Source organism: Leptodactylus fuscus, chromosome 7, assembly GCF_031893055.1.
Source record: "Leptodactylus fuscus isolate aLepFus1 chromosome 7, aLepFus1.hap2, whole genome shotgun sequence".
NCBI classification, from domain to species: Eukaryota; Metazoa; Chordata; class Amphibia; order Anura; family Leptodactylidae; genus Leptodactylus; species Leptodactylus fuscus.
This window is the reverse complement of record NC_134271.1, coordinates 77,008,666-77,028,659: the sequence shown is the minus strand read 5'-3', so window position 1 is coordinate 77,028,659 and position 19,994 is coordinate 77,008,666. Positions and strand designations below refer to the sequence as shown.

The 19,994-nt window shown below is 43.2% G+C and overlaps 1 protein-coding gene across 2 annotated transcripts in view; it reads left to right on the top strand.

Annotated features, from left to right (window-relative positions):
- Nucleotides 1–19,994, top strand: part of LOC142213734 (solute carrier family 66 member 2-like) — a 68,904-nt gene that overhangs the window by 28,812 nt on the left and 20,098 nt on the right. For both annotated transcript variants that reach the window (XM_075282192.1, XM_075282191.1), the window contains 2 exons: nt 3,565–3,791; nt 8,143–8,276. In XM_075282192.1, the coding sequence (XP_075138293.1) occupies nt 3,598–3,791; nt 8,143–8,276 (328 nt within the window). In that variant the 5' untranslated portion in view covers nt 3,565–3,597. The remainder of the gene's footprint in view (nt 1–3,564; nt 3,792–8,142; nt 8,277–19,994) is intronic.

The window sequence follows — 19,994 nt, the reverse complement described above, 5'->3', positions numbered from 1 at the left end:
TGTAACCCCAGACATATATCTGTATACAGGGTGCTGGAGTGTAACCCCTCCCTCTGTCTTGCATTGGTATACAGGATGCTGGACAATGATTTCCTAGTCCTACAACTATATAAATATAAACTGTGCTGGAGTGTGACACTGAGTCTTGTGTCTATATATACAGGATGTTATCATGTGAACCTATTAGATAAACATTTTCAATGGCTTTTAATTGCTTTTCGTTCTCTTCTGTGATAAGATATCACACTGCAGCAATGTAACCAATTGAAGACGTTCGGCTTAACTCTGCTACATCTCTGTCTGTGTGTATATACTGTATATATACAATATATATATATATATATATATATATATATATATATATATATATATATACTGCTATAGTGAGCATGGTGTCCCTCACTGTATCTCAGCACTAGTTTAAGTGCTGGCGTGTCGTGTGAACAGAGATGTGGCTGTCTTAAGATTTCTATAATCACACTCAGGAAGCTGCGAGCCCCGGCCCTTCCCTCCTGAGCTCTGTCACAACTTGTTTCAGTGCCTAGATGTAGGATAGTATGTGCATGTTCTCTGCTGTGCCCGAAAAGAGTCCTTCCAAAAGTATCCAGTCTGGTGGTAGTAGACCCAAACTAATGCCTTGAGACCCAGTCAGTGATAAAACTGCTTGTGAACCCGTGACAGGACATCAGTGGGGTAATGGTGATTTGTATCATATATCGAATCTAGCACTATGTTATAACTAAAAACCACAACACAGAAGTGAACAGTTTTAAAGAGTTTGTCCAGTTGAGAACAAAACTGTTTATTTTTTATAAAATGTAAAAAAATAACTTTCTAATATAATTTACCAAATCTCCTCATCAGATCATCATATTTGAAACCCTTTCCCTTGGTCCCAAAACATACACGTCTGTGTTTGATGTGAAACAGGCGGTATCAGTGACGTGCTGCAGCGTCTGACTGTCTGTCATCTGTGATAGTCTGCCTATAACAAAACCTTCCTATTCCCTATAATGGAGATGTCTGCCAGATCATCTATCAGATGATGTTTACACGCTACAATCATTGCAATAGGAAGAAACTGTTTTACTCTAAGGTTCACATTGCGCTCGGGTTTTTGTTCTTCTCTCCGCATTTTTCAAGAGGAGTAGGGAATAGAATCCCCTAGCGCTCACTGAGCAGATGTGAACCTAACTTTACACGCTGCAGATCAGACTTCTTGTGGATAAGAGTGGTTATCTGGAAAATGGAATTGATGGAAAATAATAATAATAATAATAATAATAATAATAATAATAATAATCTGCAGGTCAAGCACATTTGGTAAATAAAGTCAATTATAGTAAGTTCTTTACTTTATTTTGGACAGAATTTAATAAGACTTGCATTCCATACGCCGGGCTTAATGAAGTTCCTGAAAATTGTTAACTGCATTTGAATTATCAAGATCCTCTGGCTTCTTTATCCTTTATGCGCATTCTCGTGTGCCAGAATATATATCTGTGCCAGTCAGGAACTGGCATAGATTTCCTGTATAACTCCTACCAGTTTTCTCACTTGATTTATAGTAAATTTGTTGGGCCGAGGCATGTTTGGCCAAGGGAAGTGGTGCATATTTGGCACAAATAAGGCCTTAAAACTTAAAGAGGACCTTTCATTGTTTGGGACACAGGCAGTTCTATATACTGCTGGAAAGCCAACAGTGCGCTGAATTCAGCGTTCCTCCCCGCTCACACTGTACAGCGCTATTGGCGCTGCTTGTACAGAAGGACGGTCCTGACGGAGTGTCAGAAATGCCCTTCTGACTGTAAAGAGCTATGGTACCGGGACTGCTAGCTTTTCACCCGGGGCACTGATCGGGAAAGCCGACAGTGCGCTGAATTCAGCGCACTGTCAGCTTTCTAGCAGTATATAGAACTGCCTTTGCCCCGGACTATGAAAGGTCCTCTTTAATCTGTAGGCCCATCTGCAGCCATTATACAGTAGACCCATCACACATGAAATACACAGACCAACAGGCATCAGCATTAATGATAAATTGGAAAAAGAGATAGTTATATTATTATTATTATTATTACAAGTTCCTGTTCCTGCCAGAGCTCTGTCTTCACGACCGGTGTTAATAATCTAGGAATGTAATAGCAGGGGGTGTGGAATACCAGGATTGATGATATAATTGGAGTAGATGTGACTTCATCAATGGGCATAGCGGATCCATGACAGATGATTCTGATCACTTTTCCCAATTATTGGACGTTAATTGGTTGCGTTCCTTTGTCCAAACAACCAATAGCTGAAAGATCACCAGCCATGTATCTGATGGATGCAGTAGTCTCCCATACACAATTATGTCATGTCTTTTCCAGTTTCTGGACCAAACTTGCAGAGAAGAACATTAGCCGGTCTATGGCTTGATGTGTGTTGGACTGTCTGTTGCAAGGTCATTATATGGATATAAAGGGTCATATAATTCTATAAGGTGACTAATCTGATGATGATGTAAATCTGGTCATACCTATGTATAAAGCGACCCTGCAGGAAGATAACGCTTTAACGTACAGAAATAATGTTTTACTCTATAATGTCTATAAGTCCAGTGTAATGTGTTTAATATTAACTTTCTATACCTACTAGCTCCTGTCTGTAGTGTGTATGCTGTTTACCACAACCATGTGTTGAAATCCTCCACCTCACTAGCTGTATGCTTTCCTTGTGTATACATGGTGACAGAAGCATGAGTCACGCCAGGCCCGGTATATCTTCTATGTCTTACTTTCTGTACTGGAAAGAGTTTCTAAAGGAGTGCTGCTTTAGAGACAGTGATCTGTGATGGGGGAACATCACGTCACTATTAGTTGATATCATGTTGCTACAGTTTAATATTCAGTTGCTATGGAGTACACTATATAACAACCATTATTCACTCATTCACATTTATAAAATTCAGTGCCAGATATAAAAATGGTATTGGAATAGGATATGAGACAAGATATGACAGACTCCGGCCAGCTTGCCCCTATATTCACAGCTCTGGATTCATTCCATTCATTGGTATGTACGCTGAGTACACTGTGTGCGGGTGATAACCACAGCCTGGAGATTCAGCTCTGGGTGGTGCCCTCCATTACATACAATTTTGACTAGCTCACAATTGACAGATTTGAGGTTGATCTGAGTAGACACAGTATCTGAGAGGTGAATGGAAAGACCTGATTCCAGGATTGTGCGTCCAGGTATTTGATGTATTGTTTACCGAGTCAGAGAAGACACAATGAGAGCGCACGAAACCCAATCCCCAATCCAGGAACAATTCTTATATCTGTGCATAGGTTACATATATTACATTTCTTATCTGAAGCTCTGTATTATAATATAGGATGTAACTCAAGATCAGTAAAGGATAAGCAATATAATGTATGTACACAGTGTTTCCAGCAGCAGAATTATAACTCAAAGGTAATGTAACATGTTTATTTCAATAAATTCTATATGAACAGTGTGTACAGTGACAAGGTGTGAACATCTTTACTCTTCTTTCTTTTTTGACTTTCATTGTTTTTTCAGGCCTATATATAGTGATCACTAGGACGGAGTAAGATGGATTTTTCAGAAGGTTCTGTGGACACGTGGCCAGTTTTGTCCTGGATGTCTTCCTGCTTTATGGTGTTTGGTGGCGTGATTCCATACATTCCTCAATATCAGGAAATTAAGAGGACTTCTAACACGGAAGGATTTTCTACCTGGGTCTGTTTTGTTCTGCTGATTGCAAATATCCTCAGAATATTATTTTGGTGAGTAAGATCAGAGCTGTGAACACAAGACCATGACTGCTTTGGGGTTACTAATACAGTACTTGACATTGCTGTTGATCTGTAGAAGTCACTATCATGCCTCAAATCTCATGTAGCATGCTGAAAGGGAGACATGACACTTCTTTGCATCCAGACTAATTGAAAATAGGAAAGTATTTGTTTAAATGGAGTCTTGGGAGCAGGACTGCCCACATTTGTAACTCCATTGGCACTTTAAGGGTCTGTTTAAAGAGGACCTTTCATGTCCTCGGTCACCTGCGGTTTTATATACCGCTAGAAAGCCGACAGCACACTGAATTCAACTCACTGTCGGCTTTCCCGTTATGTGCCCCGGGGCTGGAGATATCTGTGCATTTACCAATAGCTTTTCACTGTCAGAAGGGAGTTCCTGACAGTCTAGCCAGGCTGTGAGAAATGCTCCTCCTGACAGTACTGTCCATAGCGCTGTACTGTCAGAGGGGACGTTCCTTACTGCCCAGCGATGACGCTGAGTGATGAGGAACCCCCCCCACCTGGTCAGGAACGCCCTTCTGATGGTGAGGAGATATCGGTAAGGGCACCAATACAGTCCTATGAAAAAGTTTGGGCACCCCTATTAATCTTAATCATTTTTAGTTCTAAATATTTTGGTATTTGCAACAGCCATTTCAGTTTGATATATCTAATAACTGATGGACACAGTAATATTTCAGGATTGAAATGAGGTTTATTGTACTAACAGAAAATGCGCAATATGCATTAAACCAAAATTTGACCGGTGCAAAAGTATGGGCACCTCAACAGAAAAGTGACATTAATATTTAGTACATCCTCCTTTTGCAAAGATAACAGCCTCTAGTCGCTTCCTGTAGCTTTTAATCAGTTCCTGGATCCTGGATAAAGGTATTTTGGACAAACAATTCAAGTTCAGTTAAGTTAGATGGTCGCCGAGCATGGACAGCCCGCTTCAAATCATCCCACAGATGTTCAATGATATTCAGGTCTGGGGACTGGGATGGCCATTCCAGAACATTGTAATTGTTCCTCTGCATGAATGCCTGAGGATTTGGAGCGGTGTTTTGGATCATTGTCTTGCTGAAATATCCATCCCCGGCGTAACTTCAACTTCGTCACTGATTCTTGAACATTATTCTCAAGAATCTGCTGATACTGAGTGGAATCCATGCGACCCTCAACTTTAACAAGATTCCCGATGCCGGCATTGGCCACACAGCCCCAAAGCATGATGGAACCTCCACCAAATTTTACAGTGGGTAGCATGTGTTTTTCTTGGAATGCTGTTTCTTTTTGGACGCCATGCATAACGCCTTTTTTTATAACCAAACAACTCAATTTTTGTTTCCAAAATGAAGCTGCCTTGTCCAAATGTGCTTTTTCATACCTCAGGCAACTCTATTTGTGGCGTACGTACAGAAACGGCTTCTTTCTCATCACTCTCCCATACAGCTTCTATTTGTGCAAAGTGCGCTGTATAGTTGACCGATGCACAGTGACACCATCTGCAGCAAGATGATGCTGCAGCTCTTTGGAGGTGGTCTGTGGATTGTCCTTGACTGTTCTCACCATTCTTCTTCTCTGCCTTTCTGATATTTTTCTTGGCCTGCCACTTCTGGGCTTAACAAGAACTGTCCCTGTGGTCTTCCATTTCCTTACTATGTTCCTCACAGTGGAAACTGACAGGTTAAATCTCTGAGACAGCTTTTTGTATCCTTCTGCTGAACAACTATGTTGAACAATCTTTGTTTTCAGATCATTTGAGAGTTGTTTTGAGTAGCCCATGATGCCACTCTTCAGAGGAGATTCAAATAGTAGAACAACTTGCAATTGGCCACCTTAAATACCTTTTCTCATGATTGGATACACCTGGCTATGAAGTTCAAAGCTCACTGAGGTTACAAAACCAATTTTGTGCTTCAGTAAGTCAGTAAAAAGTAGTTAGGGGAATTCAAATCAATAAAATGATAAGGGTGCCCATACTTTTGCACCGGTCAAATTTTGGTTTAATGCATATTGCGCATTTTCTGTTAGTACAATAAACCTCATTTCAATCCTGAAATATTACTGTGTCCATCAGTTATTAGATATATCAAACTGAAATGGCTGTTGCAAACACCAAAATATTTAGAACTAAAAATGATTAAGATTAATAGGGGTCCCCAAACTTTTTCATAGGACTGTATTTCTTGCACCAAGGCACATAATGGGAAAGCCGATAGTGCGCTGAGTTCAGCTCACTGTCAGTTTTCAGCGGTATATAAAACCATAGGTGCCCGAGGACATGAAAGGTCCTCTTTAATGTGTACAATTTTGCCTACAGCAATGCAGCTCCTCAGATAAGTCGACACTGGGGTGACTTTGTACTAGTGTCACCATTCCTTTAATTACCACCGACTGAGTCCCACAACCCTGTCTCCATTATTTTTCGGAGGCTTGGGCAGGCACTTGCTCTGGGGAATCTTCCATTTCTAATCAGTTAAGATGAATCCTCCTTGTTTTAGGGCTGCAATTAAATCCGATCCAAGCAATTGTCAGGTTTCTTTCAGCTTCTATTTGAATTCACCAAATGACTTCAGCCCATGAAATGTGCGCAGAATTAATGGGCAAATATTAATGAGCGTGTCTGATCTTCGGGGCTCAACTAAGCTGCAGATCTGTGAATGAACAGATAATGTCTCGACCCAATGTAACTAATTGTTTCTCAGCAAGGTCATGGCGATGACTGTGCAAAGGCAGCAGAACTTGTTACAATGTATCATTAACATTGCCTAGTTAAAGGGTAACATGGTACCTCAGCTGGTGGCTTGTATCAAAATATTATCATGATGAAAATTATTTTGCTATTAATTATCCTCCTCTTCTAATTATATCCCAGACACAAACAGATTGCAGTAGTCCCCCATATACACTTATAATAACACAATGCACCATAATTCATGTCTTAAGGGTAAGATTAGGGCCGCCGATAGGCCAGTATTACTGCTACTGGTGTCAGGGGCCCGGCCAAATTGAAAAATGGGGGGGGGGGGGGGCGGTTTTGGCCAGCCCCCTGGCGCCCGCAGCAGCAATTGTGCCCTGGGCCGGCGTCACTGTAGTACAGTCGGGCAAGTGCCGGGGCCCACAGAGCCTCTTGGGGCCCCCGGCACTTGCCTGTCCCGATTTCAGCTCATCGGCGTCCGTCGGACGCCGATGAGCTGAATACAAAGGCGATTAATGCAGGAGCTCAGCTCAGCTCCTGCTTTAATGCTGCGCCCGGCTTTGGCGTGTGTAGGCGCGATGTGATGACGTCACATCGCGCTTACACCTGTCAGTGGAGTGAGAGGAGCGTCAGAGAGAAGAGCGGCGAGGGAGTGATGGAAGGAAGGGTGAGTGTAAATAAGTGTTTGTTTTGTGTTTAACATAATGAAGGGGGCCCATGAAACTGGGGGGCAAATGAAGGGGAGGGGGGGAACGGCATGACACTGTGGAAGATGAAGGAGGTGGGGAGAGAATGGCATGACACTGGGGCAGATGAGGGGGGGAGAATGGCATTACACTGGGGCAGATGAAGGGGGAGAATGGCATTACACTGGGGCAGATGAAGTGGGAGAATGGCATGACACTGGGGCAGATGAAGGGGGTGGGGAGAGAATGGCATGAACACTGGGGCAAATGAAGGGGGGAGAATGGCATGACACCGGGGCAGATGAAGGGGGCAGAGCGCGCCGCACATTTTCTCCCTCTGTCTACTCTTCAAAAGTTGGGAGGTAATACATAATTGGTATGTCACAAAATAAAGTAGTGTTAAAATGGCAGGGGGGGGGGCAGACACTTAGGGTGTATGGGGCCCCAAAATTCCTGGTGGCGGCCCTGGGTAAGATCACTAGCACAGGGTGCCGAAATGAGTCATCCTCCATATGCATATGTGTTTCACCACTTAATGAAGGCTCTTCTCCAGTCAAAGGTGCAGAGATGGTTGCAGAGTCCAAGCTTGTTGTTTTCCATCCATCATACATGTATGGACAGTCTATCACTTTCTCAGCTGTAGAGATACAGTTACATAATTATCTAGTAGATGAGGTTGGATGTAGACATCAGTCCATCAAGTCCAATCTATATAATCCTACAATTCCCTACATTGTTGATCCATAGGAAGGCAAAAACCACATGAGGCTTATGCCAATTGCCCCATTACAGGGAAAACAAATTCCTTCCCGACTCCAACCTGGCAGTCAGTATAATACCCTGGATCAACGTGTCCTTAAAATCTAGAATCCAGAACCCGTAATATTGTTCTCTGAGAAAGACATCCAGGCAATGATGACCGCTCATAAGATGTGCTTTTCTGTTACAGGTTTGGGAAGTTTTTTGAGTTCCCCCTCCTTCTACAAAGCTTCCTGATGATCATCACCATGTTATCCATCCTGCATCTCTGCTGTGCTGTGCAGACTGTGAACCGGGTGTCAACCAGGCGTCATGCCTTCACCGGTGAGTTTTATCAGAGCTTTTGTTTTACACTATGGAGGGCACCTTTAAAGGGATCTTGTCAGGTAGTTTTTCCACCATAAACTGACCCCAAAATGTCCATAAAGACCTTTCCATTTCTGTCCCTCTGCATTCTTTCTGTTGCAGCAAAGTGAAGTTAAAAGTCATATGGAAATTAATCTACGGTTCTGCATTGTCTGCAAAGGGGAGAAAATTTCTCAACTTATTACGGGACAATTTTATGGTCCACTTTGTGGAATTCCAACTCTCTGCAGGATCTGATTATTTGTAAACATGTGGAAATTGTTGGAAATGTCACTGTTGGAAAAACCTTGGTAATAGTGACCTTAATCTGAATACACCTCTATTGTAAAAAACAAAGAAAGTTTGGGAGGGCGAAATACCTCAATTTTAAAAAGTCCAATATCCCAAGTTAAGGGCTGGACTTCAGGACATAGACTAGATGCTGCTATTGTCAAATAGTGATACAGAGATTTAGTGGGAGACATTTCCATCTACATTGAGCAAGTATATAGCAAAATGAATACCTATATGGAAAAAGTATAAACATCTTACTAAAATCTGTAAAAGGGAAATAAAATCAGCTAAAATACATAATGAAAGGTAGATGACCTAAGAAAGCAAAACTGACGCCCAAAAATCTTTAATATATAAAAAAATCAAGTTTAGAACAGGTAGGTCTCCTTAATATTGGTAATGGGAAGTTGGTAACACGTCATAATAGCCTTAAGAAAGGCTATTGTTCTTCTACCTTTCGTTGTCTTCTCTGTGCCGCTGTTCCGTAGTAATCACAGTTCTTGTCGGTATGCAAATGAGTTCTCTCACAGCACTGGGGCGAGCCCCAGTGCTCAAACAGCACTGGGGGTGCCCCCAATGCTGCGAGAGAACTCTCTCCTGCTCCACCTCCATCTTTGTCAGCAGCATCCTCTTCATCCTCTTCTTCCAGAGGTGGCTTGTAACTTCTAGGCCTCGGGCCTTGGGCAGAGCAGACTGGGCATGCCCACAGGCCACAAGAAAATGGCCACTTGCACAGTATTGTGGGCATGCGCAGTCTGCTCTGCCCAAGGCCTGAGGCCTAGAAGTTACAAGCCACCGCCGGAAGAAGAGGATAAAGAGGACACTGCTGATGAAGATGGAGGTGGCGCTGGAGAGAGTTCTCTCACAGCATTGGGGACGCCCCCAGTTCTGTTTGGGCACTGGGGCACGCCCCCAGTGCTACGAGAGAACTCATTTGCATACCGACAAGAACCGGGATTCCTACGGAATGGCGGCGCTGAGAAGACAATGATAGGTAGAAGAAGAATAGCCTTCCTTAATGCTATTCGGACGTGTTACTCAGAAAAAAAAGGGTTTGTATGATAGGATCCCTTTAAGCTTGGTTAAGAATGGTGAATAGTTGATATAGGTGTTACCAAAGCTGGTAATACATCAACCAATATACGAAACTGGATAAACATAGAAATGGTCCAAGCCATGCTAAACAAATTGACCATGAACAAGGCTCTGGGTCCAGTAAGATTACAGCCATGAATAAATAAAGAACTCTGTCCAGACATGCCCTCTCCCTGTGTCTTCTTCCGTCCTGGGTTTCAGTCTTCTAGTCCTTGGGCAAAGCTGACTGTGCATGCCCGGGCCACAAGAAAATGGAGGAATCTTAAAAATAAGTGGAGCCACAAGCAACCACTCTAAGGGCCCCTTCACACTACGGATACGCTGCCTGATTCTGAACGTTAAAACACGGTCAGAATCAGCACATATAAAGCAGATCCCATTCATTTCAATGGGAGCCGGCATACGAGCGCTCCCCATTGAAATGAATGGGCTGCTTTTTACTCTACGAGCGCTCCCATTGAAGTGAATGGGAAGCGCTCATGTGTCGGCTCGCCGTGTGAAGGGGCCCAGTGCTCGGCTGAGTCCGAGCCGTACACGCGAGCGCTTCCTATTCACTTCAATGGGAGCACTCGTAGAGTAAAAAGCAGCCCATTCATTTCAATGGGGAGCGCTCGTATGCCGGCTCCCTTTGAAATGAATGGGATCTGCTTTATACGCGCTGATTCTGACCATGTTTTAACGTTCAGAATCAGGCAGCGTATCCGTAGTGTGAAGGGGCCCTTAGGCTGTGTTCACATGGTGGAAAATAAAGAGGAATTCCTCTTCATTTTCTGCTGCCAGCATTTTCACCTGCAGTTGGCCGTGACCGGATGCTGATGCAGTGCAGTGCAGTTGCTTTTCACTGCTGATTAGACCCAGATGAATGGTCTTAATCAGCAGGGAGTCTCGAGCTCTGGACACAATAGCTGAATCAGCCACAGAATCCGTGGTAAGATCAAACAGGACACTTGAAAACTATCTGTGGCAAATTCCGCCGTGTGAGCATACCCTAAGCTTTGCTGGGTAGAACAGTGAATAGGGTATGCTCGAGGCTCTCAAACAACGTTTGATATCTTGATATTGTACCCTTCTTTATTGTACCTCTGCTGAAAAGTTTAAAAAACGGAAATGCAACTTCCATTGATGTTCATCTACTCTTTATCCTGTGGCTTTCAATCCCCCATTCTCTCATTCGCCAGGGGTCCCAGTAGTTGAACCGCCAGCATTCTGATTCCACTAGCACCTATAGTGCCACAACCCCTTTAATCCCTAATTGCTGAAACCCCCAGAAGTCAATGAGTAAATATTAACTGAATACAGATAGCTTATATGTAGTAGTGATGAATGCGGGACCACTACCCTGTTAGTTTGATATTGTGGATTACTAGACAATAGGCTGTCTAAGGGAAAAACACTGCAGCACTAGAATCTGCAGTTGAGACTTCTCTTGTGGATAGTACAATGTCTGGAACATCTAGATATCCATAATCCTAGCAGCATGGGTCATTATTATTATTAATAATACATATACCCTCTGATGTGTAAAGTATTGCAAAATATATTGCATTATATATTTATATAGTGCTAACATACTGCACAGCATTTTACACATCAGAAGGTTTATGTACAGGCAAGATCAAACATTACAGAGTAACAGATTAAACAATTCAAACTGTAAAAAAAACCAACATATATATATATATATATATACTAGAGGGATGACCCGGCTTCGCACGGGTAAATTACATGTTATGTTTGTGTAGTGGCCTCATAAGAATTGTCCAATTTTGCACTGGTGTATTTTGTATGTGGTTTGTGTGTATGTCCATAAGTGTCATGTGATTATGTGTATCTCATTTTGGATATCAGTGAAAAACCTGTGATCAGTTGTTATGGATACCTGGAGTAAAGCTGTATCTAATCCTTCCCCGTGTAGTACTGTGTTTAGATGCAAGTATCTAATCTTTGTTGGTGTGGTACTGTGTACAGATGTGTGTATCTAATCCTCCCCCGTGTGGCATTGTGTGAAGAGGCACGTATCTAATCCTCCGGTAAATGAAACTGTGTGCAGACGTGCATATCTAATCTTACAGCATGTGGTACTATGTGCAGACACGTGTATCTAATCCTCTGGCGTGTGGTACTGTGTGCAGACAGGTGTATCTAATCCCTGGCGTGAGGTACTGTGTGCAGATGCGCGTATCTAATCCTCCCCCGTGTGGTACTGTGTGCTGAGATGCGTATCTAATTATTTGGCATGTGGTACTGTGTGCAGATGCATGTATCTAATCCTCCCCTGTGTGGTATTGTGTGAAGAGGCGCGTATCTAATCCTTTGGCGTGTGGAACTGTGTGTAGATGCGCGTATCTAATCCTACAGCATGTGGTACTGTGTGCAGATGTGTGTATCTAATCTTATGGCGTGTATAACTGTGTGCAGACGTGCGTATCTAATCCTCTGGAGTGTGGAACTGTATGTAGATGCGTGTATCTAATCCTACGGCATGTGGTACTCTGTGCAGATGTGTGTATCTAATCCTATGGCGTGTACAACTGTGTGAAGACACGTGTATCTAATCCTCCCCTGTGTGGTATTGTGTGAAGAGGTGCGTATCTAATCCTATGGCGTGTGGAACAGTGTGTAGACGCGCGTATCCAATCCCCTGGCATGTGGTACTGTGTGCAGACGCGCGTATCTAATCCTATGGCATGTGGTACTGTGTGTAGACACGCGTATCCAATCCCCCGGCATGTGGTACTGTGTGTAGACGCGCGTATCTAATCCTCCCCCGTGTGGTACTGTGTGCAGACACGCGTATCTAATCCTCCCCCGTGTGATACTGTGTGCGGAAACGCATATCTAATTCTCTGGCTTGTGGTACTGTGTCCAGAGGCATGTATCTAATCTTCCAAAGTGTGGTACTGTGTGCACACACACGTATCTAATCCTCCCTTGTGTGGTATTGTGTGAAGAGGCGCATATCTAATCCTTCTGTGTGTGGAACTATGTGTAGACGCGTGTATCTAATCCTATGGCATGTGGTACTGTGTGTAGACGCGCGTATCTAATCCTCCCCCGTGTGATACTGTGTGCTGAGACGCGTATCTAATTCTCTGGCTTGTGGTACTGTGTGCACACACACGTATCTAATCCTCCAAAGTGTGGTACTGTGTGCACACACACGTATCTAATCCTCCCTTGTGTGGTATTGTGTGAAGAGGCGCGTATCTAATCCTTCGGCGTGTGGAACTATGTGTAGACGCGTGTATCTAATCCTACTGCATGTGGTACTGTGTGCAGACACGTGTATCTAATCCTATGGTGTGTACAACTGTGTGCAGATGCGCGTATCTAATCCTCTGGAGTGTGGAACTATGTGTAGATGTGTGTATCTAATCCTACGGCATGTGGTACTCTGTGCAGACGCGTGTATCTAATCCTATGGTGTGTACAAATTTGTGCAGATGCGCGTATCTAATCCTCTGGAGTGTGGAACTGTGTGTAGACGCCTGTATCTAATCCTTCGGCATGTGGAACCGTGTGCAGAAGTGCGTATTTAATCCTCTGGTTTGTGGGACTGTGTGCAGACGTGTGTATCTAATCCTCTGGCGTGTGATACTGTGTGCTGATCTGTGTATCTAATCCTCTGATGCATGTATCTCAGTTTGGATATCAGTGTTGTATTGTGCATGTGGAGTGACCGTGTGTATTGCAGTTGGAATATGAGTGAAAGTCTTGCAGGTTTGTATTGGCTAAGGGGGGGCACTGTGTTTGGAATGCTGTATCTCAGCAACGGTGCGTCCGAGCGAGTTGGAGTCTCGTCTTAAACCTTCCCGGATACCTGAAGTATCTCTGTACCAAATTTGGTGAAGATCGGTCCAGTCGTTTGGTTCGCATTAGAGCACAGACAGACAGACAGACAGACAGACAGACAGAAATTCATTTTTATAATATAGGGAGATATATATATATATTGTACATTCTTGTGTGTATATTCTTAATTTATAGCAATATGCACACAAAATCTACCAATCTATGAAGAAATAGGGGTGAGACTAAGCTAAGGTAAAAGTGCTTGTCTTGTACAGCCATTATTTTATAAAACAAGGTAGACTATATATATATAGTACAGACCAAAAGTTTGGACACACCTTCTCATTCAAAGAGTTTTCTGTATTTTCATGACTATAAAAATTGTAGATTCACACTGAAGGCTTCAAAACTATGAAGTAACACATGTGGAATTATATACTTAACAAAAAAGTGTGAAACAACTGAAAATCTGTCTTATATTCTCGGTTCTTCAAAGTAGCCACCTTTTGCTTTGATTCCTGCTTCGCACACTCTTGGCATTCTTGTGATGAGCTTCAAGAGGTAGTCACCGGAAATGGCCTTCCAACAGTCTTGAAGGAGTTCCCAGAGATGCTTAGCACTTGTTGGCCCTTTTGCCTTCACTCTGCGGTCTAGCTCACCCCAAACCATCTCGATTGGGTTCAGGTCTGGTGACTGTGGAGGCCATGTCATCTGGCGTAGCACTCCATCACTCTCCTTCTTGGTCAAATAGCCCTTACACAGCCTGCAGGTGTGTTTGGGGTCATTGTTTTGTTGAAAAATAAATGATGGTCCAACTAACCACAAACCGGATGAAATAGCATGCCGCTGCAAGATGCTGTGGTAGCCATGCTGGTTCAGTATGCCTTCAATTTTGAATAAATCCCCAACAGTGTCACCAGCAAAGCACCCCCACACCATCTCCTCCATGCTTCATGGTGGGAACCAGGCATGTATAGTCCATCCGTTCACCTTTTCTGTGTCGCACAAAGACATGGTGGTTGGAACCAAAGATCTCAAATTTGGACTCATTAGACCAAAGCACAGATTTCCACTGGTCTAATGTCCATTCCTTGTGTTCTTTAGCCCAAACACGTCTCTTCTGCTTGTTGCCTATCCTTAGCAGTGGTTTTCTAGCAGCTATTTTACCATGAAGGCCTGCTGCACAAAGTCTCCTCTTAACAGTTGTTGTAGAGATGTGTCTGCTGCTAGAACTCTGGGTGGCATTGACCTGTTCTCTAATCTGAGCTGCTGTTAACCTGCGATTTCTGAGGCTGGTGACTCGGATGAATTTATCCTCCGCAGCAGAGGTGACTCTTGGTCTTCCTTTCCTGGGGTGTTCCTCATGTGAGCCAGTTTCTTTGTAGCGCTTGATGGTTTTTGCAACTGCACTTGGGGACACTTGCAGAGTTTTCCCAATTTTTTGGACTGACTGACCTTCATATCTTAAAGTAATAATGGCCACTCATTTTTCTTTACTTAGCTGCTTGTTTCTTGCCATAATACAAATTCTAACAGTCTGTTCAGTAGGACTATCAGCTGTGTATCCACCTGACTTCTGCACAACACAACTGATGGTCCCAACCCCATTTATAAGGCAAGAAATCCAACTTATTAAACCTGACAGGGCACACCATTTCCGGTGACTACCTCTTGAAGCTCATCAAGAGAATGCCAAGAGTGTGCAAAGCAGGAATCAAAGCAAAAGGTGGCTACTTTGAAGAACCTAGAATATAAGACAGAATTTCAATCGTTTCTCACTTTTTTGTCAGCCATTCACTGTATGCAAAGTATGTGCTGATCTAGATAAATGATAGATTCACTGAAAAAATATATCTAGAAAATAAATACATAAAATGTAACTTTTATTAATAACTTAGATTAAAAAAGTATCAAGACATGTTTCCTGCCAGGAAACAACAGTGGATCTCTGTTCTTGGTCACAATACACACTATGATTTAGCCATGTGTACCAAACACTAGTAGAACTAATTGTGATAAAGAGATATATTTTATAGGTCAGACATAATGAATACCAGGCATGGGGGTATGATACCGATACTATTGTTGGCTAAAGCACAATATCTAATTGCTTTTCTGCCTCCCTCAACCATAAAAAGCATGCCTAATAGACAAACAGCATGGTTTAAAGTTGTGTCCAGCTCACTTATGTGCTGTAAAGCACTCCAGCACTTGTCTCCCCCAAGGTTACTGGCCTAACGCCACGCCAACGGGATCTGGCAAGCCTGATGGTGCTTAGTGAGTGGCAGTTAACCGTCTGCTTATCTAATAGAAGACATGTAACTAAATAGTCTGACCTATATGTATTGCCCTAAAAGTTACATTTTATGTATTTATTTTCTAAATATATTTTTTCAATGAATCTATCACTTTTTTGTCAAGTATATAATTCCACACGTGTTAATTCATAGTTTTGAAGCCTTCAGTGTGAATCTACAATTTTCATAGTCATGAAAATACAGAAAACTCTTTGAATGAGAAGGAGTGTCCAAACTTTTGGTCTGTACTGTACAGGGGCGTAACTACCGCAGAGCAGCTGCCACAGCGCCCGGGACATTAGAGGCCCCGGTGACAGCCGCTACTTCTGCGTTTTTTTTTTTGTTTTGTTTTTTAATAGGCCGTTACTGGCTGAAGTTACTTTTCAGACCCCCGAGTATAATGATCGGAGGCCCGGGAGAGGTAAGGGAATGTAACAAACAGTGTTACTTACCTCTCCACGATCTGTGCAGGCCTCAGGCCTACAGTAGTTGTTTGACGCCACATGATCCCGGCCTGCGTCCCGGGTCATGTGACGTCCGACGAGAGTGGCAGCCGACAGCATAGGAGCCGGGGGACAGGTAAGCAACAGTGTTTTTTTTAATGTTTTTATTCCCCCGGGTCTCCGATTATTATACTCTGGGGTCTGTAAAGACCCCAGAGTATAATAATTGTTTGTGGTTGGCCACAGTGGGACATAATACTGTGTGCAGGGGCCACTATGGGGGATAATACTGTGTGCAGGGGCCTCTAAGGGACATAATAGTGTGTGCAGGGGCCACTAAGGGACATAATACTGTGTACAGGGGCCACTGAGGGACATAATACTGTGTGCAGGGGCCACTAAGGGGCATAATACTGTGTGCAGGGGCCACTGAGGGGCATAATACTGTGTGCAGGGGCCACTGAGGGACATAATACTGTGTGTAGGGGCCACTAAGGGACATAATACTGTGTGCAGGGGCCACTAAGGGACATAATACTAAGTGCAGGGGCCACTAAGGGACATAATAGAGCACGCAGGAATGCGGAGGAGGGGTCGGTCGAGTTCTTCGGTGTCGGTTGGGGGGCCCCCATGTCAAAAGTTTGCCACGGGGGCCCCGCCATTCCTAGTTACACCACTGGTACTGTATATATATTTGCATGAACCAGTTACCCACCTGTATCTATGTATGCACAGATATAAAGTGCATTTTAGTGCCTAGAATGTGCATGTATGAGGATCAGATTCTACAATCCCGGTTTTTCTCTGTATGCAAATTAGCTCTCTCGCAGCACTGGGGGCGGGCCCCAGCACTCAAACAGCACTGGGGCGTCTCCAATGCTGCCAGAGAACTCTCTCCAGCGCCGCCTCCATCTTTTTCTTTTTTTTTTTTTTTATGTAGATTGTGAGCCCCACATAGAGCTCACAATGTACATTTTTCCCTATCAGTATGTCTTTGGAATATGGGATGGAAATCTATGCAAATACGGGGAGAACATACAAACTCCTTGCTGCAAGGACTCCAGCGCTGCAAGGCTGCAGTGATAAACACTGAGCCACCGTGTGGCCCCTCACCACCTCCATCTTCATCAGCAGCGTCCTCTTCATCCTCTTCTTCCAGTGGTGGCTTGTAACTTCTAGGCCTCGGGCCTTAGGCAGAGCAGACTGCGTATGCCCACAGGCCACGAGAAAATGGCTGCTTGCACAGCATTGTAAGCACCATTTTCTCGTGGCCTATGGGCATGCGCAGTCTGCTCTGCCCAAGGCCTGAGGCCTAGAAGTTACAAACCACCGCCGAAGAAGAGGATGAAGAGGACGCTGCTGACAAAGATGGAGGCGGCACTGGAGATAGTTCTCTGGCTGCATTGGGGACGCCCCCAGTTCTGTTTGAGCTCTGGGGCCCGCCCCTAGTGCTGCAAGAGAGCTAATTTGCATACCAAGAGAAACCGGGATTGTAGGTGAACGGCGGTGCGGAGAAGTCGACAAAAGGTAGGAGAAGAATAGCCTTTCTTTAGGCTATTCTGACGTGGTATCTAGATAAAATTGTGTGTGAGTGATAGGATCCCTTTAAGAGTGTAGTCTCCTCAAATGAGCGGTCTTCTGGAGAGCTTTATATTAAATGATAATGAATACAAGTTCTATTTATCCCATGTCCCATGCCTGTCCTCATGCAGTATAGTGACACCTTGATCTCTGAATAATAATATTTTAAAGCCCTGGGTGAAGGAGTATATAAATGCATCTTCCTTCTCACGTCACAGACATAAACATATGTATCACTGACAGGTGAACTGATCCTTAATAACCTTCAAGATGAGGAATTATAATGAGTCCGGATTACTGTGCAGTATTAACATCCGCAAAATGATCACATCCTATATTAAGCACCATTAAAGTATCCTGATCAATGTCATACTGTGAAAATAATATATACTGAGGAGGGGGATCAGTGTCTTTACACAAATACAGTGTTCAAAGTCAACTGCCCTCAAAAGTAACCCCTTTATTATTCAGTTCAGATTTCCTTATAACCTAAATGTCATAGAAATCTTCTATGACATTATGCTTCTACCACCCTCTACACTACCTGAATGTCAGTCCTCACTGGATTTCTGGTATTCTATTCATATAAAAAGATCTGAAGAATGAAGTTGGGTAACTGACAGGCATTGTATTCTGTACAGGACTCTGTTGTATGTAAAGTCATAAATACTTTATTTCGTAATTTGATGATATAACTGGTTGCAGAATATACTGCTCGCCTATACACTCATGACACAATGATTCATCTTTTGTGCCAGTTACTCCAGATGAGAAATAGATACTGGAAGTATTTTACCTGCTCTATAAATCTTTCCCTGTAATCGTATTCACTGGAGATCAGCAATGTGCTCGGCCTCCCTACCATCAGCTCTCTTAAAGCTTTCATATTTCATGTACATTACTGCACTGGTCCAGAGATCCTGTAATTACTGCTCCAGCTACACAGTGGGAGGAAAAGGCTCATTCCAAGGATGCTGAAAATGGTGCAGTCTGCAACTTGTCTTACTCAGAAAAGGAAGATTGTAAGATAAATGATCTGATTTATAAACACATACATCATTCTGCCACAAATCAAGATAGCTACAACAATATACCTGCTATGCTGCTGTTCCCTGTGTACAGGAATCTAACTACTATAATACTGCTCCATATGTTCAAGAATATAACAACTATAGTACTGCTTCCTATGTACAGAAATATAAATACTATATTACCTTCCCCTATATACAAGAATATAACCAATATACGGTAATACTGCTACCTATATAGAAGAATAAAACTACTATAATATTTCCTCCTATGTACAACAATATAACAATTAAAATACTGTCTGTATGTACAATTGTATAACTACTATAATACTGCTTCCTATGTACAAGAATATAAATATTCAACAGGTCTCTTGGCTTTATTTGCCAATTTTATTTTCAGGATAAAATGATAACAACACAAAATTCTGCTGAACACAGTGTTAGGCCGGGGCCCCACGGACCGGAAACGCAGCGATTTGCCCATAGCGGAGACGCTGCGGGGAAAAATCATGGCGTTGTACAGTGCAGGCAAAGTGGATGGGATTCATGTGAATCCCATCCCCACTTTGCGGAAAAGATCGCAGCACGGACACGCTGCAATTGCACAGCCGTTGCGGCTTTGCAAATCGCAGCATGTCAATTATTTCTACGGAAACGCCGGCGGCTTTCCCGTAGATATAATGTTAAGAGAAAGTCCGCAGAAGAAAAATCTGTGAACTTTCTCTTAAAGGCGCTGTGGAAAGAACCGCAATGTGTTCATGCAGTGGTTCTTCCCGCAGCCTAAGACAGTGTTCACTTGAAACGTGTCAACATTTTGCATTGTGTTCGGATTTTTCCTGAACGCAAATAAAGCTGCTCTTGACCTGCTTGACTGCAGCATTTTATATGATATGTGTGCTGGGATTGACCATACAACCAAAAAACAACATATGCAGAGATGGTGATCTAACTATTCACCATTACCAGCTACTACCTTGTTGCTCCAAAATAAGCCGTACCCAAAAATAAACTTGAGTTTTTGGATTAGGTTTGAAATATTAGCCCAACCATCTTGGACAAGTGCCCTTCTACCTCACGCCAGAGTCCACCTTCTGAGTGCCGCCACCTGGGTCCTGCTTCCTGGACACTTCTATATTGTGGGCTTGGCTATCTATGTGACCAGTT